The sequence below is a fragment of the Bombina bombina genome, chromosome 1 (assembly GCF_027579735.1).
Source record: "Bombina bombina isolate aBomBom1 chromosome 1, aBomBom1.pri, whole genome shotgun sequence".
In the NCBI taxonomy this organism is placed as follows: Eukaryota; Metazoa; Chordata; class Amphibia; order Anura; family Bombinatoridae; genus Bombina; species Bombina bombina.
The window spans coordinates 57,889,016-57,915,943 of NC_069499.1; the positions used below are offsets into that span (position 1 = coordinate 57,889,016).

At 42.9% G+C, this 26,928-nt stretch overlaps 1 protein-coding gene across 1 annotated transcript in view; it reads right to left on the reverse strand.

The window, feature by feature from the left end:
• Positions 1–26,928, reverse strand: part of TDRD9 (tudor domain containing 9) — a 680,447-nt gene that overhangs the window by 223,990 nt on the left and 429,529 nt on the right. Inside the window, exon 14 of the mRNA XM_053706205.1 lies at positions 17,738–17,950. Within this exon, the coding sequence (XP_053562180.1) occupies positions 17,738–17,950 (213 nt within the window). The remainder of the gene's footprint in view (positions 1–17,737; positions 17,951–26,928) is intronic.

Consider the following 26,928-nt stretch of genomic DNA (forward strand, 5'->3'; position numbering starts at 1 on the left):
GTAAAAGCAGGGGTCTACTCAATAAATCAGCAGGCTTGTTTAAACTGCTACGGCCCAAGCCCCACACAAACTGTCATTAGCAGTCTACTGGGGAAATAAAACGCATAAAACGCATTAACAACAGCGTCATTACAATTGTTATAAGGCCTAGAGGAGGAGATAATTTACAACCACAAAAGGCTTTATAATGGCAAACAAACGCCCACATCGTATAGACAAAAACTCCAAAGGGTCACATATAAATTGTGGAAAACTTAACAATTTTTCAGACCCTGTGAAAACACTTTATTGGGGGACTCTGACCAAAACCTGCGGATACGCGGAGTGCCTGAGGACATTTAACCTGCTCAAATTTCCTCATATCTTCAAAACCTGTTCAAATTCTTGCTGGGAGCTGAGGGGGAAGAGATAGTCAGCTTGGATAGGGCACACAGAGCACTGAGGCCCAAGCCTTCAGCCACAGCACCTCCCAGAGACATTATACTCCGGTGCCACAAATATTCAGATAAAGAAAAGATAATACAAGCGGCACCAATAACTTTTGGAGAGGACTCTCTTCAGATCTACGCAGACCTTAGCCCTATTACATTGGCAAAAAGAAAAGAAGCGAGATACTTAACACTACACCTGAGAGACCTAAATATACCCTACAGATGGGGGTTTCCCTTCTCAATCAGAGTCAATAAGGACGACAAGACCTACATATACAAAGATGCAGAAGACTTAGATCAATTTTGCAGGCAATTGAATATTCCACCTCCTTCCCTTCCGAAACTTGCAGACGACATGCAAACTCAGCGCACTCAAAAGACACCAGCACCTAAACCACAGCGCCAGGAATGGATTTTGGCTGCAAATAAGAGGAGAAAACCATCTATATCTCAATCAGAGGCAGCTGGTCACTCACGAGACCCACCTTGAACTATAACACCTGCACCCATTATGAAGGAATAAGTATTATTATATGTTCCCATTAAGATGGAGAGCAGGGATGATAATTCTAAATAGTTGTTACTTTCATGTTTTATTTTTATTCAGATAGCCTACCTGAGGAGACTGGCACTACAATGGTGCCTATCACCCCCCAAAGTTTAGATTTGTTCATGAGTGCAGCGGTCGGCTATGATACTCTATTGGCCTGGTCGCTGCGTCATGTGACAGCTTTTTTGGTTAAAGTAAAGTTTAGATTACCATGTTATAATTATATCTGTTTAATTATGTGTTTTATTCTTGTGCTCACATTCACTAGTGTACCTATTGACGGAAATATATATTGCTTGTCCACTACTTTGTGCATCCACTTCTACCTCATAGCTCTTTATCTCTGGGAAGGGACCTCCGGGACAGAGCAGGTAAGACAACACCAACACCGCTGCGCACACCCTAGACACCATGAATATGGCTAACCCTACAATTACGATAGTATCACAGAATGTTAAGGGGCTTAATTCTCCCACGAAGCACTCCATAGCATTGAGGTCATTAGCAAAACATAGGGATTCTATTGTCTTCCTGCAGGAGACTCACTTTGTAGCTGAGAAAGAGCCCAAACTCAGATCTAGGGACTTCCCAACGGGGTATTTCAACTCCCATAACATAAAAAAAAAAACGGTGTGGGAATATTATTTCACAGAAGATTGCATTTTCAATTACTAAATAAGATCACTGACTCCGACGGCAGAGTTTTAATTTCTCCAACATAGGTGTGTCCGGTCCACGGCGTCATCCTTACTTGTGGGATATTCTCTTCCCCAACAGGAAATGGCAAAGAGCCCAGCAAAGCTGGTCACATGATCCCTCCTAGGCTCCGCCTACCCCAGTCATTCTCTTTGCCGTTGTACAGGCAACATCTCCACGGAGATGGCTTAGAGTTTTTTAGTGTTTAACTGTAGTTTTTATTATTCAATCAAGAGTTTGTTATTTTGAAATAGTGCTGGTATGTACCATTTACTCAGAAACAGAAAAGAGATGAAGATTTCTGTTTGTATGAGGAAAATGATTTTAGCAACCGTCACTAAAATCCATGGCTGTTCCACACAGGACTGTTGAGAGCAATTAACTTCAGTTGGGGGAACAGTGAGCAGTCTCTTGCTGCTTGAGGTATGACACATTCTAACAAGACGATGTAATGCTGGAAGCTGTCATTTTCCCTATGGGATCCGGTAAGCCATGTTTATTACGATCGTAAATAAGGGCTTCACAAGGGCTTATTAAGACTGTAGACTTTTTCTGGGCTAAATCGATTCATTATTAACACATATTTAGCCTTGAGGATCATTTTATTTGGGTATTTTGATATAATAATATCGGCAGGCACTGTTTTAGACACCTTATTCTTTAGGGGCTTTCCCAAAGCATAGGCAGAGCCTCATTTTCGCGCCGGTGTTGCGCACTTGTTTTTGAGAGGCATGGCATGCAGTCGCATGTGAGAGGAGCTCTGATACTTAGAAAAGACTTTCTGAAGGCGTCATTTGGTATCGTATTCCCCTTTGGGCTTGGTTGGGTCTCAGCAAAGCAGATACCAGGGACTGTAAAGGGGTTAAAGTTCAAAACGGCTCCGGTTCCGTTATTTTAAGGGTTAAAGCTTCCAAATTTGGTGTGCAATACTTTTAAGGCTTTAAGACACTGTGGTGAAAATTTGGTGAATTTTGAACAATTCCTTCATGTTTTTTCGCAATTGCAGTAATAAAGTGTGTTCAGTTTAAAATTTAAAGTGACAGTAACGGTTTTATTTTAAAACGTTTTTTGTACTTTGTTATCAAGTTTATGCCTGTTTAACATGTCTGAACTACCAGATAGACTGTGTTCTGAATGTGGGGAAGCCAGAATTCCTATTCATTTAAATAAATGTGATTTATGTGACAATGACAATGATGCCCAAGATGATTCCTCAAGTGAGGGGAGTAAGCATGGTACTGCATCATTCCCTCCTTCGTCTACACGAGTCTTGCCCACTCAGGAGGCCCCTAGTACATCTAGCGCGCCAATACTCCTTACTATGCAACAATTAACGGCTGTAATGGATAATTCTGTCAAAAACATTTTAGCCAAAATGAACACTTATCAGCGTAAGCGCGAGCTGCTCTGTTTTAGATACTGAAGAGCATGACGACGCTGATAATAATGTTTCTGAAGGGCCCCTAACCCAGTCTCATGGGGCCAGGGAGGTTTTGTCTGAGGGAGAAATTACTGATTCAGGGAACATTTCTCAACATGCTGAACCTGATGTGATTACATTTAAATTTAAGTTGGAACATCTCCGCATTCTGCTTAAGGAGGTATTATCCACTCTGGATGATTGTGACAAGTTGGTCATCCCAGAGAAACTATGTAAAATGGACAAGTTCCTAGAGGTGCCGGGGCTCCCAGAAGCTTTTCCTATACCCAAGCGGGTGGCGGACATTGTTAATAAAGAATGGGAAAGGCCCGGTATTCCTTTCGTCCCTCCCCCCATATTTAAAAAATTGTTTCCTATGGTCGACCCCAGAAAGGACTTATGGCAGACAGTCCCCAAGGTCGAGGGAGCGGTTTCCACTTTAAACAAACGCACCACTATACCCATAGAGGATAGTTGTGCTTTCAAAGATCCTATGGATAAAAAATTAGGTTTGCTTAAAAAGATGTTTGTTCAGCAGGGTTACCTTCTACAACCAATTTCATGCGTTGTCCCTGTCGCTACAGCCGCATGTTTCTGGTTCGATGAGCTGATAAAGGCGGTCGATAGTGATTCTCCTCCTTATGAGGAGATTATGGACAGAATCAATGCTCTCAAATTGGCTAATTCTTTTACCCTAGACGCCACTTTGCAATTGGCTAGGTTAGCGGCTAAGAATTCTGGGTTTGCTATTGTGGCGCGCAGAGCGCTTTGGTTGAAATCTTGGTCGGCTGATGCGTCTTCCAAGAACAAGCTACTTAACATTCCTTTCAAGGGGAAAACGCTGTTTGGCCCTGACTTGAAAGAGATTATCTCTGATATCACTGGGGGTAAGGGCCACGCCCTTCCTCAGGATCGGCCTTTCAAGGCAAAAAATAAACCTAATTTTTGTCCCTTTCGTAGAAACGGACCAGCCCAAAGTGCTACGTCCTCTAAGCAAGAGGGTAATACTTCTCAAGCCAAGCCAGCTTGGAGACCAATGCAAGGCTGGAACAAGGGAAAGCAGGCCAAGAAACCTGCCACTGCTACCAAGACAGCATGAAATGTTGGCCCCCGATCCGGGACCGGATCTGGTGGGGGGCAGACTCTCTCTCTTCGCTCAGGCTTGGGCAAGAGATGTTCTGGATCCTTGGGCGCTAGAAATAGTCTCCCAAGGTTATCTTCTGGAATTCAAGGGGCTTCCCCCAAGGGGGAGGTTCCACAGGTCTCAGTTGTCTTCAGACCACATAAAAAGACAGGCATTCTTACATTGTGTAGAAGACCTGTTAAAAATGGGAGTGATTCATCCTGTTCCATTAAGAGAACAAGGGATGGGGTTCTACTCCAATCTGTTCATAGTTCCCAAAAAAGAGGGAACGTTCAGACCAATCTTAGATCTCAAGATCTTAAACAAGTTTCTCAAGGTTCCATCGTTCAAGATGGAAACCATTCGAACTATTCTTCCTTCCATCCAGGAAGGTCAATTCATGACCACGGTGGATTTAAAGGATGCGTATCTACATATTCCTATCCACAAGGAACATCATCGGTTCCTAAGGTTCGCATTCCTGGACAAGCATTACCAGTTCGTGGCGCTTCCTTTCGGATTAGCCACTGCTCCAAGGATTTTCACAAAGGTACTAGGGTCCCTTCTAGCTGTGCTAAGACCAAGGGGCATTGCTGTAGTACCTTATTTGGACGACATTCTGATTCAAGCGTCGTCCCTTCCTCAAGCAAAGGCTCACACGGACATAGTCCTGGCCTTTCTCAGATCTCACGGATGGAAAGCGAACGTGGAAAAGAGTTCTCTATCTCCGTCAACAAGGGTTCCCTTCTTGGGAACAATAATAGACTCCTTAGAAATGAGGATATTTCTGACAGAGGCCAGAAAAACAAAGCTTCTAGACTCTTGTCGGATACTTCATTCCGTTCCTCTTCCTTCCATAGCTCAGTGCATGGAAGTGATCGGGTTGATGGTAGCGGCAATGGACATAGTTCCTTTTGCGCGCATTCATCTAAGACCATTACAACTGTGCATGCTCAGTCAGTGGAATGGGGATTATACAGACTTGTCTCCGAAGATACAAGTAAATCAGAGGACCAGAGACTCACTCCGTTGGTGGCTGTCCCTGGACAACCTGTCACAAGGGATGACATTCCGCAGACCAGAGTGGGTCATTGTCACGACCGACGCCAGTCTGATGGGCTGGGGCGCGGTCTGGGGATCCCTGAAAGCTCAGGGTCTTTGGTCTCGGGAAGAATCTCTTCTACCGATAAATATTCTGGAACTGAGAGCGATATTCAATGCTCTCAAGGCTTGGCCTCAGCTAGCGAGGGCCAAGTTCATACGGTTTCAATCAGACAACATGACAACTGTTGCGTACATCAACCATCAGGGGGGAACAAGGAGTTCCCTAGCGATGGAAGAAGTGACCAAAATTTCTATGGGCGGAGTCTCACTCCTGCCACCTGTCCGCTATCCACATCCCAGGAGTGGAAAATTGGGAAGCGGATTTTCTGAGTCGTCAGACATTGCATCCGGGGGAGTGGGAACTCCATCCGGAAATCTTTGCCCAAGTCACTCAGCTGTGGGGCATTCCAGACATGGATCTGATGGCCTCTCGTCAGAACTTCAAAGTTCCTTGCTAAGGGTCCAGATCCAGGGATCCCAAGGCGGCTCTAGTGGATGCACTAGTAGCACCTTGGACCTTCAAACTAGCTTATGTGTTCCCGCCGTTTCCTCTCATCCCCAGGCTGGTAGCCAGGATCAATCAGGAGAGGGCGTCGGTGATCTTGATAGCTCCTGCGTGGCCACGCAGGACTTGGTATGCAGATCTGGTGAATATGTCATCGGCTCCACCTTGGAAGCTACCTTTGAGACGAGACCTTCTTGTTCAGGGTCCGTTCGAACATCCGAACCTGGTTTCACTCCAGCTGACTGCTTGGAGATTGAACGCTTGATCTTATCGAAGCGAGGGTTCTCAGATTCTGTTATCGATACTCTTGTTCAGGCCAGAAAGCCTGTAACTAGAAAGATTTACCACAAATTTCTGCCTTGTCTGTGTTACTTCACAAAAAGCTGGCAGCTGTGCCAGATGTTCAAGCCTTTGTTCAGGCTCTGGTTAGAATTAAGCCTGTTTACAAACCTTTGACTCCTCCTTGGAGTCTCAATTTAGTTCTTTCAGTTCTTCAGGGGGTTCCGTTTGAACCCTTACATTCCGTTGATATTAAGTTATTATCTTGGAAAGTTTTGTTTTTAGTTGCAATTTCTTCTGCTAGAAGAGTTTCAGAATTATCTGCTCTGCAGTGTTCTCCTCCTTATCTGGTGTTCCATGCAGATAAGGTGGTTTTACGTACTAAACCTGGTTTTCTTCCAAAAGTTGTTTCTAACAAAAACATTAACCAGGAGATTATCGTACCTTCTCTGTGTCCGAAACCAGTTTCAAAGAAGGAACGTTTGTTGCACAATTTGGATGTTGTTCGCGCTCTAAAATTCTATTTAGAAGCTACAAAGGATTTTAGACAAACATCTTCCTTGTTTGTTGTTTATTCCGGTAAAAGGAGAGGTCAAAAAGCAACTTCTACCTCTCTCTCTTTTTGGATTAAAAGCATCATCAGATTGGCTTACGAGACTGCCGGACGGCAGCCTCCCGAAAGAATCACAGCTCATTCCACTAGGGCTGTGGCTTCCACATGGGCCTTCAAGAACGAGGCTTCTGTTGATCAGATATGTAGGGCAGCGACTTGGTCTTCACTGCACACTTTTACCAAATTTTACAAGTTTGATACTTTTGCTTCTTCTGAGGCTATTTTTGGGAGAAAGGTTTTGCAAACCGTGGTGCCTTCCATTTAGGTGACCTGATTTGCTCCCTCCCTTCATCCGTGTCCTAAAGCTTTGGTATTGGTTCCCACAAGTAAGGATGACGCCGTGGACCGGACACACCTATGTTGGAGAAAACAGAATTTATGTTTACCTGATAAATTACTTTCTCCAACGGTGTGTCCGGTCCACGGCCCGCCCTGGTTTTTTTAATCAGGTCTGATAATTTATTTTCTTTAACTACAGTCACCACGGTACCATATGGTTTCTCCTATGCAAATATTCCTCCTTAACGTCGGTCGAATGACTGGGGTAGGCGGAGCCTAGGAGGGATCATGTGACCAGCTTTGCTGGGCTCTTTGCCATTTCCTGTTGGGGAAGAGAATATCCCACAAGTAAGGATGACGCCGTGGACCGGACACACCGTTGGAGAAAGTAATTTATCAGGTAAACATAAATTCTGTTTTTAGTGGGATTGCTTTACAACAGACCAATCACAGTAGTAAATGTTTATGCTCCTAACAGCAGACGACATTAATTTTACAAACAACTTCTAGACCTAGTTATGGAACATAAGAAGGGACTTTTGGTGTTGGGAGGAGACATGAATGTTACAATAGACCCAAATTTGGATACCTCTACAGGATCCCCCCTTTCCAATTCTAGACCCCCTAACACAGTCCACAAATGCATGGAAAGTTTGGGTTTAGTAGATACATGGCGCATTTTACACCTAACTCAGAGGAATTGCACGTTCTACTCTCATCCATGGTCAGTGTATACACGCATTGACCATCTCTATTTAGATAGGGCGTATCTAGCACAGCTTAAAGAAGCAGACATTCTGCCCACAGTTTGGTCGGACCACTCTGCAGTTCTAATGCAATTGGACTGGCCAAACAAACCACATACACAATTTATCTGGAGAATGGATGATTCTTTACTCCATTACCCATCTACAGCAGAGCCAATCCGGAAAGCACTGACAGAATATTTTCAGATTAACCAAACACCAGAGATGACTCCTGACTGTTTGTGGGAAGCGCACAAAGCGGTGATTAGAGGGGAATGCATTAAACATTCGGCTTATAGGAGGAAAACCTACAACGCAGAAGTAAACAAGCTAAAATCTAAATTACACCGATTAGAATTACAACACAAAAATAGACCTACAGATCAGACAATATATGCTTATCTAGCAAAAGTCAGGCAGGAACTAAACGCCATTCTAAAAAAAGAATCTCAGAGGAAAGCACTTTCACTCAGGAAGACATACTTTTATGAGAGTAACAGAACAGGGCCCTTTCTAGCAAAGTTACTAAAAGCTCAAACCCAAGCTTCCCAGATACATAAACTCCACACCTCGGATAATCGACCTATCTACGATAGTAAAGAGATAGCTAATCTCTTTGGTAATTTTTATGCCAAGCTATATAACCTGGACTCTAACACCTCTCAAGAACACTTAGATCAAATGAGGGATTATATCAAAAAGGTTGACCTTCCCAAACTAGACCAAACCCAAATAGATAAACTGGATAGCCCCATATCAAAACCAGAGATCTTTAAAGCAATAAAGGAACTTCCCACTGGGAAAAGCCCTGGGCCAGACGGCTGCACGAACATCTACTATAAGATGTTCAGACAAATATTAGTCCCCCACCTCTTCTCTTTGTTTCGCACACTGGATGAGACAAAAAGCTTACCCACATTAGCACATATTGTTATTAGCACATATAGCCGTGATACCGAAACCAGGCAAAGCACCCACAGACCCAAGTAGTTATCGCCCAATTTCTCTTTTAAATACGGATATCAAAATACTAGGGAAGATACTGTCAAAGAGGCTTAATGAAATCATACAAGACATAATACACACTGACCAGGTGGGTTTTGTTCCAAGGAGAGAGGCAAGGGACAACACCATCAGGGTAGTGACCCTGATGAATTACGCCAAGCAGAATAACATACCTGCGATCCTTTTAGCGATGGATGCCGAGAAGGCGTTTGATCGCATAAACTGGGGATTCTTAAAAGAAACATTACTAGCAATAGGTATGGGACCCACAACAATCACACGAATATTTAGCTTATATACCTACCCTTCATCCCAGATTAAAGCAAATGGGGTGTTGTCTGACGCATTTAAAATCAATAATGGAACAAGACAGGGGTGCCCGCTCTCACTTACCCTATTCATATTAATGATGGAAGTGTTAGCAGCCCGAGTTAGAGCAAACCCAAATATACACGGAATAAAAATAGGTCCCCGCGATTTTAAAATTGCCCTATACGCGGACAATGTCCTTTTCACAATGACCCCTTTACAATCGATTCCAGCCATCACAACTGAAATTACTGAATTCGGCCGTTACTCAAACTTCTTGATAAATTTACAGAAATCAGAAATCCTCAACATATCCTTACCTCAACCAGTTTTCAGGAGCTTGTCCACCATTTGCCCATTTAAGTTACAAACCAAAACTCTGAAATACTTAGGTATTCAATTATCCCCAGATAAAAAAGTTTTATTTGACAGTAATTATGTTCCCCCAACTACACGGAACCTCACGGGACTTACAAAATTGGGCGACCAAACCCATTTCTTGGTGGGGGAGGATTCAAAGTATTAAAATGACCACTCTTCCAAGAATACTATATATTTTACAGACGCTTCCCATGACCCTCCCAAGATGGTATTTAGCGAGCTTGCAAAAACAAATCAACACATTCATATGGGGGGTAAGCAGGCCTAAGATAAATAAGGAAACTATGTAGAGAACATTAGCAAATGGAGGCCTGGGTGTTCCCTGTATATCAGTGTACCTAGAAGCAGTGACATTACAGAGGGTGTTAGAATGGCATGGAGCACAGGAATCGAAAGCGTGGGTGGCAATGGACTTGCACAACTTACGAGTTCCCAGGGTGGGAACCTTATGTTGGACTCCAAAACAATTGAGAGCCCCACAATGCCTGAATCTAGAGATACATCGACAAATGTTCAACTCTTGGGATAGGATAATTGCAACAAGACCACACATTACAGGGACTAGATCCCCTCTGTTTCCTATTCCTACCAATGCTGAATTAATAGGGGGACTGGATAGTGGACGGCAACGCTTGACAGAATGGGGTTACACAACTCCGCTTATAGACTTAATTTCAAACCGAAAACTTAAACCCAGGGAGGGAATGAGAGATATAGCAAATGGTAACTATACAAGAAGGCTTAAATACCACCAGTTGGCTCACTTCATTCATACATCTCCACACAAGACAGACTACCTGAGGGATCTGACAGCCTTTGAGCAATTGTGCGTCAGACACGAGACAACACCACATTCTCTGTCACTCTCTAGAAAAATGTTGCAGACACAACAGACATCCCAACTTCCCACTTACACGGCAAGATGGCACGATGACCTGGGTCTAGAGATAGAAATAGATAACTGGGTAAAGATCTTTCAGAATACTAAAAAATCCTCTACATCTCCACAAATAATAGAGCTTAACTTTAAAGTACTGATGCGCTGGTATCTTACCCCGGTGTGGCTGTGTTCGATATACCCAGGAGCTAATGATATATGTTGGAGAGGCTGTGGGGAAACTATTTACATATGTGGTGGGGATGCGACAGGGTTAAACCATTGTGGGAGGCTATAGAGGCACATTTTAAAAGAATACTGTCAGACAGTTTCAGACTGACCCCTAAAATAACTCTACTCAATGACAAACCTCACATCACTTGTAGACTGAGACTTACACTATTGCAAATGGGACTAAATGGAGCTAAAGCCCTAATTGCACACAAATGGAAATCACCAGATATACCTTCCATACCAGTATGGAGATTGAAAGTCACAAGCCTATTAGCCTTAGAGGAATATGGATATTTAAAAAGACAAAAACTAAATACCATAGCTGATATCCGCTTTATATGGGATGAATCATTACAGACACTAGGGAGAAGATTAGTTTAATAGATGAAGTCCCGGAGGTCCCGACCAGCACATCCTAGTTCTCTTTTGATGCATTAATTAGCACTAACAGTATAAGTTGTTTCATAAAAGGAACGTATTGTTTTGAAAACTTATGGACACGCCTTGGCACTTAGGGTCGATGGGGACTAGAGAAAGTGGATTTGGAGATAAATAATTTGCACTAGCGAGCAAAAGACATTGAATGGTATTTTTATATTTGAGTTATGTTAGATACTACCATCTGTACTAAGTTAAGGTACACAGACTGTGAGAAAATTGAATGTTGGTTGTACAATTGCTTCAATTGTTTCTGCTGTTTTTGCCTTTATTCTCAAGGTCTGTAATATGATATGATTTTCAATAAACAGATGAAATAAAAAACAGAATTTATGTTTACCTGATAAATTACTTTCTCCAACGGTGTGTCCGGTCCACGGCGTCATCCTTACTTGTGGGATATTCTCTTCCCCAACAGGAAATGGCAAAGAGCCCAGCAAAGCTGGTCACATGATCCCTCCTAGGCTCCGCCTACCCCAGTCATTCGACCGACGTTAAGGAGGAATATTTGCATAGGAGAAACCATATGGTACCGTGGTGACTGTAGTTAAAGAAAATAAATTATCAGACCTGATTAAAAAAACCAGGGCGGGGCCGTGGACCGGACACACCGTTGGAGAAAGTAATTTATCAGGTAAACATAAATTCTGTTTTCTCCAACATAGGTGTGTCCGGTCCACGGCGTCATCCTTACTTGTGGGAACCAATACCAAAGCTTTAGGACACGGATGAAGGGAGGGAGCAAATCAGGTCACCTAAATGGAAGGCACCACGGCTTGCAAAACCTTTCTCCCAAAAATAGCCTCAGAAGAAGCAAAAGTATCAAACTTGTAAAATTTGGTAAAAGTGTGCAGTGAAGACCAAGTCGCTGCCCTACATATCTGATCAACAGAAGCCTCGTTCTTGAAGGCCCATGTGGAAGCCACAGCCCTAGTGGAATGAGCTGTGATTCTTTCGGGAGGCTGCCGTCCGGCAGTCTCGTAAGCCAATCTGATGATGCTTTTAATCCAAAAAGAGAGAGAGGTAGAAGTTGCTTTTTGACCTCTCCTTTTACCGGAATAAACAACAAACAAGGAAGATGTTTGTCTAAAATCCTTTGTAGCATCTAAATAGAATTTTAGAGCGCGAACAACATCCAAATTGTGCAACAAACGTTCCTTCTTTGAAACTGGTTTCGGACACAGAGAAGGTACGATAATCTCCTGGTTAATGTTTTTGTTAGAAACAACTTTTGGAAGAAAACCAGGTTTAGTACGTAAAACCACCTTATCTGCATGGAACACCAGATAAGGAGGAGAACACTGCAGAGCAGATAATTCTGAAACTCTTCTAGCAGAAGAAATTGCAACTAAAAACAAAACTTTCCAAGATAATAACTTAATATCAACGGAATGCAAGGGTTCAAACTAAATTGAGACTCCAAGGAGGAGTCAAAGGTTTGTAAACAGGCTTAATTCTAACCAGAGCCTGAACAAAGGCTTGAACATCTGGCACAGCGGCCAGCTTTTTGTGAAGTAACACAGACAAGGCAGAAATCTGTCCCTTCAGGGAACTTGCAGATAATCCTTTTTCCAATCCTTCTTGAAGGAAGGATAGAATCCTAGGAATCTTAACCTTGTCCCAAGGGAATCCTTTAGATTCACACCAACAGATATATTTTTTCCAAATTTTGTGGTAAATCTTTCTAGTTACAGGCTTTCTGGCCTGAACAAGAGTATCGATAACAGAATCTGAGAACCCTCGCTTCGATAAGATCAGGCGTTCAATCTCCAAGCAGTCAGCTGGAGTGAAACCAGATTCGGATGTTCGAACGGACCCTGAACAAGAAGGTCTCGTCTCAAAGGTAGCTTCCAAGGTGGAGCCGATGACATATTCACCAGATCTGCATACCAAGTCCTGCGTGGCCACGCAGGAGCTATCAAGATCACCGACGCCCTTTCCTGATTGATCCTGGCTACCAGCCTGGGGATGAGAGGAAACGGCGGGAACACATAAGCTAGTTTGAAGGTCCAAGGTGCTACTAGTGCATCCACTAGAGCCGCCTTGGGATCCCTGGATCTGGACCCGTAGCAAGGAACTTTGAAGTTCTGACGAGAGGCCATCAGATCCATGTCTGGAATGCCCCACAGCTGAGTGACTTGGGCAAAGATTTCCGGATGGAGTTCCCACTCCCCCGGATGCAATGTCTGACGACTCAGAAAATCCGCTTCCCAATTTTCCACTCCTGGGATGTGGATAGCAGACAGGTGGCAGGAGTGAGACTCCGCCCATAGAATGATTTTGGTCACTTCTTCCATCGCCAGGGAACTCCTTGTTCCCCCCTGATGGTTGATGTACGCAACAGTTGTCATGTTGTCTGATTGAAACCGTATGAACTTGGCCCTCGCTAGCTGAGGCCAAGCCTTGAGAGCATTGAATATCGCTCTCAGTTCCAGAATATTTATCGGTAGAAGAGATTCTTCCCGAGACCAAAGACCCTGAGCTTTCAGGGATCCCCAGACCGCGCCCCAGCCCATCAGACTGGCGTCGGTCGTGACAATGACCCACTCTGGTCTGCGGAATGTCATCCCTCGTGACAGGTTGTCCAGGGACAGCCACCAATGGAGTGAGTCTCTGGTCCTCTGATTTACTTGTATCTTCGGAGACAAGTCTGTATAGTCCCCATTCCACTGACTGAGCATGCACAGTTGTAATGGTCTTAGATGAATGCGCGCAAAAGGAACTATGTCCATTGCCGCTACCATCAACCCGATCACTTCCATGCACTGAGCTATGGAAGGAAGAGGAACGGAATGAAGTATCCGACAAGAGTCTAGAAGTTTTGTTTTTCTGGCCTCTGTCAGAAAAATCCTCATTTCTAAGGAGTCTATTATTGTTCCCAAGAAGGGAACCCTTGTTGACGGAGATAGAGAACTCTTTTCCACGTTCACTTTCCATCCGTGAGATCTGAGAAAGGCCAGGACAATGTCCGTGTGAGCCTTTGCTTGAGGAAGGGACGACGCTTGAATCAGAATGTCGTCCAAGTAAGGTACTACAGCAATGCCCCTTGGTCTTAGCACAGCTAGAAGGGACCCTAGTACCTTTGTGAAAATCCTTGGAGCAGTGGCTAATCCGAAAGGAAGCGCCACGAACTGGTAATGTTTGTCCAGGAATGCGAACCTCAGGAACCGATGATGTTCCTTGTGGATAGGAATATGTAGATACGCATCCTTTAAATCCACCGTGGTCATGAATTGACCTTCCTGGATGGAAGGAAGAATAGTTCGAATGGTTTCCATCTTGAACGATGGAACCTTGAGAAACTTGTTTAAGATCTTGAGATCTAAGATTGGTCTGAACGTTCCCTCTTTTTTGGGAACTATAAACAGATTGGAGTAGAACCCCATCCCTTGTTCTCTTAATGGAACAGGATGAATCACTCCCATTTTTAACAGGTCTTCTACACAATGTAAGAATGCCTGTCTTTTTATGTGGTCTGAAGACAACTGAGACCTGTGGAACCTCCCCCTTGGGGGAAGTCCCTTGAATTCCAGAAGATAACCTTGGGAGACTATTTCTAGCGCCCAAGGATCCAGAACATCTCTTGCCCAAGCCTGAGCGAAGAGAGAGAGTCTGCCCCCCACCAGATCCGGTCCCGGATCGGGGGCCAACATTTCATGCTGTCTTGGTAGCAGTGGCAGATTTCTTGGCCTGCTTTCCCTTGTTCCAGCCTTGCATTGGTCTCCAAGCTGGCTTGGCTTGAGAAGTATTACCCTCTTGCTTAGAGGACGTAGCACTTTGGGCTGGTCCGTTTCTACGAAAGGGACGAAAATTAGGTTTATTTTTTGCCTTGAAAGGCCGATCCTGAGGAAGGGCGTGGCCCTTACCCCCAGTGATATCAGAGATAATCTCTTTCAAGTCAGGGCCAAACAGCGTTTTCCCCTTGAAAGGAATGTTAAGTAGCTTGTTCTTGGAAGACGCATCAGCCGACCAAGATTTCAACCAAAGCGCTCTGCGCGCCACAATAGCAAACCCAGAATTCTTAGCCGCTAACCTAGCCAATTGCAAAGTGGCGTCTAGGGTGAAAGAATTAGCCAATTTGAGAGCATTGATTCTGTCCATAATCTCCTCATAAGGAGGAGAATCACTATCGACCACCTTTATCAGCTCATCGAACCAGAAACATGCGGCTGTAGCGACAGGGACAATGCATGAAATTGGTTGTAGAAGGTAACCCTGCTGAACAAACATCTTTTTAAGCAAACCTTCTAATTTTTTATCCATAGGATCTTTGAAAGCACAACTATCCTCTATGGGTATAGTGGTGCGTTTGTTTAAAGTGGAAACCGCTCCCTCGACCTTGGGGACTGTCTGCCATAAGTCCTTTCTGGGGTCGACCATAGGAAACAATTTTTTAAATATGGGGGGAGGGACGAAAGGAATACCGGGCCTTTCCCATTCTTTATTAACAATGTCCGCCACCCGCTTGGGTATAGGAAAAGCTTCTGGGAGCCCCGGCACCTCTAGGAACTTGTCCATTTTACATAGTTTCTCTGGGATGACCAACTTGTCACAATCATCCAGAGTGGATAATACCTCCTTAAGCAGAATGCGGAGATGTTCCAACTTAAATTTAAATGCAATCACATCAGGTTCAGCTTGTTGAGAAATGTTCCCTGAATCAGTAATTTCTCCCTCAGACAAAACCTCCCTGGCCCCATCAGACTGGGTTAGGGGCCCTTCAGAAATATTATTATCAGCGTCGTCATGCTCTTCAGTATCTAAAACAGAGCAGTCGCGCTTACGCTGATAAGTGTTCATTTTGGCTAAAATGTTTTTGACAGAATTATCCATTACAGCCGTTAATTGTTGCATAGTAAGGAGTATTGGCGCGCTAGATGTACTAGGGGCCTCCTGAGTGGGCAAGACTCGTGTAGACGAAGGAGGGAATGATGCAGTACCATGCTTACTCCCCTCACTTGAGGAATCATCCTGGGCATCATTGTCATTGTCACATAAATCACATTTATTTAAATGAATAGGAATTCTGGCTTCCCCACATTCAGAACACAGTCTATCTGGTAGTTCAGACATGTTAAACAGGCATAAACTTGATAACAAAGTACAAAAAACGTTTTAAAATAAAACCGTTACTGTCACTTTAAATTTTAAACTGAACACACTTTATTACTGCAATTGCGAAAAAACATGAAGGAATTGTTCAAAATTCACCAAATTTTCACCACAGTGTCTTAAAGCCTTAAAAGTATTGCACACCAAATTTGGAAGCTTTAACCCTTAAAATAACGGAACCGGAGCCGTTTTGAACTTTAACCCCTTTACAGTCCCTGGTATCTGCTTTGCTGAGACCCAACCAAGCCCCAAGGGGAATACGATACCAAATGACGCCTTCAGAAAGTCTTTTCTAAGTATCAGAGCTCCTCTCACATGCGACTGCATGCCATGCCTCTCAAAAACAAGTGCGCAACACCGGCGCGAAAATGAGGCTCTGCCTATGCTTTGGGAAAGCCCCTAAAGAATAAGGTGTCTAAAACAGTGCCTGCCGATATTATTATATCAAAATACCCAGATAAAATGATTCCTCAAGGCTAAATATGTGTTAATAATGAATCGATTTAGCCCAGAAAAAGTCTACAGTCTTAATAAGCCCTTTTTGAAGCCCTTATTTACGATCGTAATAAACATGGCTTACCGGATCCCATAGGGAAAATGACAGCTTCCAGCATTACATCGTCTTGTTAGAATGTGTCATACCTCAAGCAGCAAGAGACTGCTCACTGTTCCCCCAACTGAAGTTAATTGCTCTCAACAGTCCTGTGTGGAACAGCCATGGATTTTAGTGACGGTTGCTAAAATCATTTTCCTCATACAAACAGAAATCTTCATCTCTTTTCTGTTTCTGAGTAAATAGTACATACCAGCACTATTTCAAAATAACAAACTCTTGATTGAATAATAAAAACTACAGTTAAACACTAAAAAACTCTAAGCCATCTCCGTGGAGATGTTGCCTGTACAACGGCAAAGAGAATGACTGGGGTAGGCGGAGCCTAGGAGGGATCATGTGACCAGCTTTGCTGGGCTCTTTGCCATTTCCTGTTGGGGAAGAGAATATCCCACAAGTAAGGATGACGCCGTGGACCGGACACACCTATGTTGGAGAAAAATAAAAAAAATAAGCAAAATTATCCATTTAAAAAAAACAACAAAACTTTATGGGCTATCTAAACAGATCTACAAAACATTTGTGTATAATGTCCCTTTAAATGTTTTGTTTATTTTTGAGCCCACTGGAACAATGGATTTGCTTTCTGAAAAACTGCGTTTCATCCCCCCTTCAAACTGTATTTGAAAGGCATTTATGTCCCGTTGTGAGCAAATATTTTAAAATGGATCTTTCCTATAGCAAACTTAAAATGTTGCTGTGGCAGTTGCTGCTCTCACTTCCACACATAATTTATGCTAGTTTCTCAAACATAATTAAAGCTCTGGTTGTCTGGAAAGTGTATTGTAATAGATTTGTCAGATGTAAGATTATGTTTAGTTATTAGATAAGGTTCTGAATTTTCTACTTCCTATATATTTTTTTAGGTCTTTCAGGTTCTTTTCCTCTGACTTACGTTTCTACTGGTGCCCCTCATCTTTTGGGTACAGCTGCTCTAGTATATGATCTTTAAACAGGACCCATCTCTCACATAAAACCAATTGAAATTACAATGTTCAATGTGGATAATTCAAAATACATACCTCAGCTAGATCTCCACGTAAGTACAGTATCTGTGCCCGGTAGTATCTTTGATTTTCTAAGTTTGTAAATGGAGCCAAGCATACCAACTCAGGATGTGGGCGTCCTGACAGTGGCATAAGCTGAAGATTATTTATTTCTGTTGTTAAGTCGCCCAATATATGTATGTTCTGCTCATCTATTCTGAAACCCCAAAAATGTCCAACTTCTACTACCTGGGAATAAAAAAGTCAAAGAAAAAAGTTAACATTAATAAGTATTTAAGGACAATCAACATTCAAACTCTTTTTATTAAAAAAAAGGTTAAAGCTACACATTTTCATTTACTGTCCTTTATATGTACAATGCAATTTTATTAAAAACTAAATATACTGGCTGCATGATTACCAAAGAACCTTTGATTAGACCAAGGTTAGATGCACAGATGTTTGGGTACAGTAAGACCGAATTGCAAGACTATCATTTCCACAAACAAATAGAATTTAACCTGGGGAAGTTTTCTGACAGATAAATTTGCTAGCATAATTCTGGTTACTAAGTATTTTGTCAAAACAGGAGCCTTAAAACTCCTGGCAGAAATATATTTATGAGGGGCAGGCATGTAGGAGGCTGAAGAGGAATCCCTACAGAAAAGAAAAAAAAACTTAAATGCATACTGGATGCCATTACCTAATATGGTGGAAGATGGTAGTAAACAGTGGAAGGGAAGAGATTTGTTGTTTGGTAAGGATCAGGGAAGAGGTAGGCTTCAGGTTTGAGGGTAATCCCTGCACTATAATAATTGTTACCCATAACAAATAACTGATTAACCCCTTCACTGCTGGAATTTCAGAAGAGTGGCGTGCATCTGCAACTACCGGCCTTTAATTACCAAAAATCAATGGCAAATGGCATTGTTTGCCATTTCTAAGCAAAATCATAGAGAAGCTGTTGTAAGCATTTATGTTACGACTGCAGTAGTTGTGTGAAAATAATTTTAGTTTAAAACCCATAGCTTGTGAAAAAGTTAAAGATTTTTTTTTTTTATGATGCCATTTGGTGATGACATGGTAGCATGAAATATACCAAAATGAGCCTAGATCAATACCTTGAGTTGTCTATATAGTTTTGGGAGGGTCAATTTAAAGAATTTGGGCAGTTCTGCTATACCAAATGCGAGTTACTCAATTGCATCATATTAGACATACAGTAGCTGCAGATAAAAACCTTAAAATTATTAAAATAATTTTTTAAATATTTTTTTTTACCTTATTTTGTGGTAATTTTACAATAATTTCTTAACTCTGTGAATAAATAGTTAGCTGAAACGGTCATTCACTGAAAGATCTTATGCCCAAAAAATATATAAGATTTATGCTTACCTGATAAATTAATATCCTTCTTGGCAGTGAGAGTCCACAAGAACATTTATAAACTATGGAAAATACTATTCCTGGCCACCAGGAGGAGGCAAAGACATGCCAAACAAGACTATAAATATCCTCCCACTACCCTACCCACCAGTAGTTCAGCCTAGGATAAGAAAAGTGAGAGATACAAGGGGTACAGAGGTGCAAATACAACTGCCGACACTACACATTAGCATTTGGGTGGGGTCATGGACATGAATTTATCAGGTAAGCATATTGCTAGTGAGAGTCCACGAGAACATTCATAATCTATGGGAAACCAATACCCAAGCTGTGGAGTTCACAAATGTTCGTGAGGGAAAAAGTAGGGGAGGCAGATATAAGTAATAGGCACCACCACATGTAGAACCCTTCTCCCAAAGGATGTCTCAGCTGAGGCAAAAACATAAAATTTGTAGAACTTTGTTAAAGTGTGCAATTAAGACCATGTTGCAGCCTTGCAGATCTGCTCAACTGAGGCCCCATTCTTGAAGGCCCAAGTAGTAGATATTGCACGGGTAGAATGCAACGAGATTTCCGACGGAGCTCTTGGCCGTACTGATCAGACTTCTCAACCAAAAGGAATATTAACAGCAGAGGGCTTATGCCCCTTGCACTCTCCAGTATAAAGGATGAATAAGGAAAAAGATTGAAGAAACTCCTTAATAGCGTGAATGTAGAACTTCAACGCTCTGAACACATCCAAATTGCGTAATAGTCTCTCCTTAGAGGATGACGGATTAGGACAAAGTGAAGGAAACAATCTCCTGGATGATGTTAAAAGTATTCATCACCTTAGGTAGAAAGCCTGGTTCAGTCCTCAATACAGCCTTATCCTGATGGATCACCAGATATGGAGGATCAAACATCAAAGCTAAATGCTCCGAGACTCTTCGAACAGAGAAAACAAATTTAGGCTTGAAAACAGGTCTAATTTGAACCAGAGCCTGAACAAACTCTTGAACATCTGGCAGAGCAGCCAGCTTCTTGTGAAACAGAACAGAAAGGAAAGAGTTCTAACCCTTGATAGAACTGGCTAAAAGGCCTTCCATTGAAGAATACATGGAGTCTTCCCTCTACGCCAAGAAAAACCTCGTTATTTGCTTCAGTATAGGCAAGTCCTCCAGAACTGGAGTTGAGGATTCCATTTTCGGAGCATACACAACTGTAGTGGTCTCAGATGAATGCGAGCAAATGGTATAGTATCCGATGCCGCAACCATGAGACCTACCACTTCCATGCATTGTGCTACCGAAGCCTTTTGAAGCTTCTCGCTGCACTGATCTGTAAGGAAAATGCGCATACTGACAGAGTCTATGATTGTTCCCAGAAAGTTTACTCTCTAAGTCGGGACGAGGGAGCTCTTTCCCAAATTGACCTTCTAACCATGCGTCTGAAGACATGAGAGTAACCTGTGTGTAGACTTAAGCCACTGAACCCAAATGGAGCCTGAACCAGAATGTTGTCCAGATAAGGGCCACTGCAATCCCGTGCTTCCGCGCTCCTCTGATCTCTGTTCGGAACAAAAGCGTCCCGCATAATTGTTTATAGGCTTAGATTTCATATATTGGAGGTAGGAAAGCTCCCTTTCCACCTGTGACTATGATGGAGTCCCAACATGGACTTGGTCCTTGAAAGACAAGGATAAAAGTCTAGACTTAGACATGCTGTCCGCTGACCACAACTTAAGCCACAAGGCCCTCCTAGCCAGAACTGCGAATTCTTAATGCAAATAATTTGCAGAATAGCATCCCTGATGAAGGTATTCACCAGCCTTAGGGATTGAATATGATCCTGGTTCTCCTCCAGGGGAGTTTCCACAGTAACTAGATCCACTAAGGATTCACACCAGAGCTTGCTGGATGAAACAGGGCCCCAGATTGGAGAAACAATTTTCTGAGATGTCCCTCAAGCTTTCTATCTAAGGTATCCTTAAACAAAGTGTTGTCCTCAAGTGGGATAGTAGTGTGCTTAGCGCCATCCAGCTTAGGGTCACTGTTCCAAACTTAAATGCTGCCGAAGGGGCAAAAGGAGTCCCTGGTTTTCCCCAATCCTTAAAGATGATTTCAGCAATAACGGGTGGTACAGGAAAAACGTCCGGGCCCTAGGCCTAAACACAGATTCCAGTTTCTGAACCTGTTCCTCCTCAGGCGGCTTAACCACTGGGACCCCCCAGGATAGATAGGATCTTCTTCAACAGGAGCCTAAGCTGCTCCACCTTGAACCTTATTGTGCCCTCCTCTAAGTCCTCTTCTGACTCTACATCAGAAGGGTCAGAGGAAGAAAGCTCCCCTTCAGAGCTAACTAAGAGTTCGTCCTCAAGAGGTCACATTCATGGGCTGTCTGCATCAGCTGAAGCCTGAGAAGCCGTAGTAGGCCCTTATGGGAACCGGACAAGAGGGAGCTCCTCCGTGGTCTGACCACTTGGGCCTCCTGAACAAGATGTCATTACATATGTTAGGCAACAATTGCAGAGATGTGTTGGAAGATTCACAGTAATTAATTCCATTGACATTAGTAAATTAATGTTATGCAAAATAAATGAGGAAGATTCCTCTCTAGACTCTCCATTAGTATCGAGTCATCCATTGTATGAGAAAATAAATAATTGTGAAAAGCACAGCGGGATATCTGGGTCCCAAAGCACCAAATGACTGTCCCCTTGTAAGCCCTGTTTAGGGCGTCTTACCACCTGTGACCTGGCCAATCCACGTTGCTCCCACGCTCCCACAGAATTACTGCGCAGTGGATCTGAAGACGCCAGACTACTAGGATGGGGTGCAGTTTGAAATTCCCTGAAGGCTCAGGGTGTGTGGACTCGGTCGGAGTATCTACCTCCCATCAATATTCTGGAGTTAAGAGCAATATTCAATGCGCTTCAGGCTTGGCCTCAGTTGGCTTCGGCCAAATTCATCCGATTTCAGTCGGAAAAACATCACGACTGTGGCTTACATCAATCATCAGGGAGGAACAAGGAGTTCCTTAGCGATGACAGAAGTATCCAAGATAATTCGGTGGGCAGAAGCTCAGTCTTGTTATCTGTCAGCAATCTATATCCCAGGAGTGGACAACTGGGAAGCGGATTTTTTGAGCAGACAGACGTTTCATCCGGGGGAATGGGAACTCCATCCGGAGGTCTTTGCCAATCTGATTCTCAGATGGGGCAGATCGGAGCTGGATCTTATCGCATCTCATCAGAATGCCAAGCTCCCGACATACAGATCCAGGTCCAGGGATCCTAAGGCCAAACTGATAGATGCCTTGGTCGTTCAACCTAGCTTATGTGTTTCCACCGTTTGCTCTCCTTCCCTGGGTGATTGCTCGAGTCAAACAGGAGAGGGCTTCGGTGATTCTCATCGCTCCTGCGTGGCCGATCTGATGGACATGTCCTCTCTGCCGCCGTGGAAGCTTCCATTGAGGCAGCACCTTCTCATTCAGGGACCCTTCCATCATCCAAATCTAATTTCTCTGCAGCTGACTGCTTGGAGATTGAACGCTTGATTTTATCTAAGCGAGGGTTCTCTGATTCGGTCATTGATACCTTGATCCAGGCACGTAAGCCTGTTACTAGAAAGATTTACCATAAGATATGGCGTAAATATCTTTATTGGTGCGAATCCAAGGGCTACTCATGGAGTAAGATTAGGATTCCTAGGATTTTGTCATTTCTCCAAGAAGGATTGGAGAAAGGGTTATCAGCAAGTTCCTTAAAGGGACAGATTTCTGCTTTATCTATTTTGCTACACAAACGTCCGGCAGATATTCCGGATGTTCAATCTTTTTGTCAGGCTCTGACTAGGATCAGGCCTGTGGTTAGACCTATTGCTGCTCCTTGGAGTTTGAATCTAGTTCTTAAGGTTCTTCAAGGGGTTCAGTTTGAACCTATGCATTCCATAGATATTAAGTTGTTATCTTGGAAAGTTTTATTTTTGGTCGCTATTTCTTCTGCTCGCAGAGTTTCTGAGCTCTCGGCATTACAATGTGATTCTGCTTACCTTATTTTTCATTCTGATAAGGTAGTGTTACGTACCAAACCTGGTTTTCTTCCTAAGGTTGTTTCCAACAAAAATATTAATCAGGAAATTATTGTTCCTTCATTGTGTCCTAATCCTTCATCTAAGAAGGATCGTCTGTTACATAACTTGGACGTGGTCCGTGCCCTGAAGTTTTACTTGCAGGCGACTAAGGAATTTTGTCAATCATCTTCATTATTTGTTGTTTTTTCTGGAAAACGTAGGGGCCAGAAAGCTACGGCTACCTCTCTTTCTTTTTGGCTGAAGAGTATCATCCGTTTTGCATGAGACTGCTGGACAGCAGCCTCCTGAAAGAATTACGGCTCATTCTACTAGGGCTGTGGCTTCCTCATGGGCATTTAAAAATGATGCTTCTGTTGAACAGATTTGCAAGGCTGCAACTTGGTCGTCTCTTCACACTTTTTTCCAAATTTTTCAAATTTGATACTTTTGCCTCGTCCGAGGCTGTTTTTGGGAGAAAGGTTCTTCAAGCAGTGGTGCCTTCCGTTTAGGTTCCTGTCTTGTCCCTCCCTTTCATCCGTGTCCTATTGCTTTGGTATTGTATTCCATAAGTAAGGATGAAATCCGTGGACTCATCATATCTTGTAAAAGAAAAGGAAATTTATGCTTACCTGATAAATTTATTTCTTTTACGATATGACGAGTCCATGGCCAACCCTGTCATTTTCTAAGACAGGTCTTTATTTTTGTTAAACTTCAGTCACCTCTGCACCTTGGCTTTTCCATTCTCTTCCTAACTTTGGTCGAATGACTGTAGTGGGAGGGAAGGGAGGAGCTATATATACAGCTCTGCTGTGGTGCTCTTTGCCTCCTCCTGCTGACCAGGAGGCGATATCCCATAAGGATGAAATCCGTGGACTCGTCATATTGTAAAAGAAATAAATTTATCAGGTAAGCATAAATTTTATATATATATATATATATATATATATATATATACACACACACACACACACAATATTTAATGCCCAGAACCAGCCGTCTTATGTATGTATAGAAGCAGGGCCGGATTGGGCCGCTGGGATACGGGTAAAAATTCCGGTGGGCCGACAGAGGCTGGGGCAGCTGCAGAAGTGTGTGGAGAGCAGCAAAGTTGTGACTCACTTGTGAGGGAGTACAGCAGGCTGCCGCTCGGCTATTTCCGTAAACGCATCGCTGCTTACATCACCGCCCATCACCTCCTTACAAATCCGCCCATATCCCTCCTTTTAGAACCGCCCATCCAGTAATCCTACTGAGGGTGTTCCAACAGATTTAGTACCCCCCATTAGAATCTGTATCCCTGCCTCTCGCCGCACTTGCTTTCAGCTCCTCCCCTTTCTCAAACGCAGATATGTCGGAAATGTCTGGTGTTGGAGAAGTCTTGCCCAGTGAAGCAGGGACTTATTAAGACTTAAGTGGATTACAAAACCAAGCACACAGGAAAACACAGTGAGTGATCCGCAAGGGGAAATAAGTAATAGAGACGGATGACAAAATCAAGGTATTAACTACTATACGGTCATTAACATAGAAATGGCTAAAAATCAATATCCACTACAATTTAACCCGCTTAGAGTCCATTTTAAAAAAAATATAGTTAACAGCAAACAGATATGTTAATGATTTGTTGCTGAATTGTCTAATGTGTTTCACATCCCTTAGTGGCAATTAAAAATGGACTACAACATCCCTTAAAAACTTTTTTTTTCAGATAAATATGGAAATAATGCACAGCAATTAAATGCCTTTTGTTAGTAACAGCTGGCTGTTTTTGTTTCTTACTGCTACTACCCATTAGGACTGGAATTGTGCAAGGGATTTATTTGTTAAATTGTGTTTTTCACTCAAAACCATGATTCACACATGTTTGAAACCCACCAGCCTTTCTAAAATACAGGTGGCCCTCGTTTTACAACGGTTCAATTTACACCGTTTCAGAATAACAACCTTTTTTCCCAGTCATGTGACTGCTATTAAAAAGCATTGAGAAGCAGTGCATTTATTAAAATAGCCAGTAGGTGGAACTGTCCGCTTGTGTTGCAGTTTAACCAGACCTGAGCTATCGAGCAGATTTCAAAGGAACAAGATCTTCCTGTCTCTAAATCAGTCCAGATTGGAATGCATAGAAAGAACTGTTTGCAGAAAAATGCAAGTGAAGTCTGTGTTGTGTGATTTTATTAGGTTTATAATGCTGTTTAGGAAATGTTTTTGTTCATTTAACTTAGTTTAATTATATATTCTGTGTTGTGTGATTATTTTATTAGGTTTATAATGCTGTTTAGCATTTAAAGTCTTCATTTCAAAGCTTTAAAAATAATGTATTAGGTGTTGCTTATGACAATTTTGAGAGGGGCCTGGAACCTATCTCCCTCACTTCCCATTGACTTACATTATAAACTGGGTTTCAATTTACAACGGTTTCGATTTACAACCATTCCTTCTGGAACCTAACCCCGGCGTAAACTGAGGGCTACCTGTAGTTTATTTTTATCACAGCCCCTTAGAATCTTGTAAAGTTTATAAATGTAAATAGAATGTTAATACAACAGATTACCTAGGTCCTGAACACCAAAAAAAAAAATGTAGATTGTGTTGAAACATTAACTGCTTTGCAATGTATCAACAAGGTTCAATAAAAATCTGGGGTCATGGGGAACAGTCACATGTATGAGATTGTTAGTAGGAAAGATTAAGACTTTCCTAAACACTTATCCCTAGATTCATCACTGAATCAGATTCAGTTAGATACTGAATCTGTTGGAACAACCTCAGTGGGATTACTGGGTGGGCGGATCTGTAGGGAGGGATATGGGTGGATCTGTAAGGAGGTGATGGGCGGTGATGCAATTAGCGATGCTGCTACAGAAGTAGTGAGCGGCAGGGTAGACAGCCACGGGGAGACCAAATAAGAGCATAGTTGGCTGGGCTGGAGGGGGCTGGGCCAGAGGGGGTGGGCTGGTCTATATAAATTTCCAGGGCCGGTCTGATTTCCTAGTCCGGCCCTGTATGGAAGACCAAGTTGCCTTGCAAATTTGGTCAATAGAGGCTTCATTCTTAAAGGCCAATGAAAAAGCAAATGATCTGGTAGAATGGGAAGTAATCCGTTTAGGAGGAGACTGACCAACCTCCAAGTAAGCTTTATGAATGAAAAGCTTCAACCAAGAGGCTAATGAAACGGCAGAACCAGAAAAATGAATAGAGCTGCAACAACTAATAGTCATAATCGATAATAATCGATTATGAAAAACAGAATTTATGCTTACCTGATAAATTACTTTCTCCAACGGTGTGTCCGGTCCACGGCGCCATCCTTACTTGTGGGATATTCTCTTCCCCAACAGGAAATGGCAAAGAGCCCAGCAAAGCTGGTCACATGATCCCTCCTAGGCTCCGCCTTCCCCAGTCATTCGACCGACGTAAAGGAGGAATATGCATAGGAGAAATCATATGATACCGTGGTGACTGTAGTTAGAGAAAATAATTCATCAGACCTGATTAAAAAACCAGGGCGGGCCGTGGACCGGACACACCGTTGGAGAAAGTAATTTATCAGGTAAGCATAAATTCTGTTTTCTCCAACATAGGTGTGTCCGGTCCACGGCGTCATCCTTATTTGTGGGAACCAATACCAAAGCTTTAGGACACGGATGATGGGAGGGAGCAAATCAGGTCACCTAGATGGAAGGCACCACGGCTTGCAAAACCTTTCTCCCAAAAATAGCCTCCGAAGAAGCAAAAACAGAATTTATGTTTACCTGATAAATTACTTTCTCCAACGGTGTGTCCGGT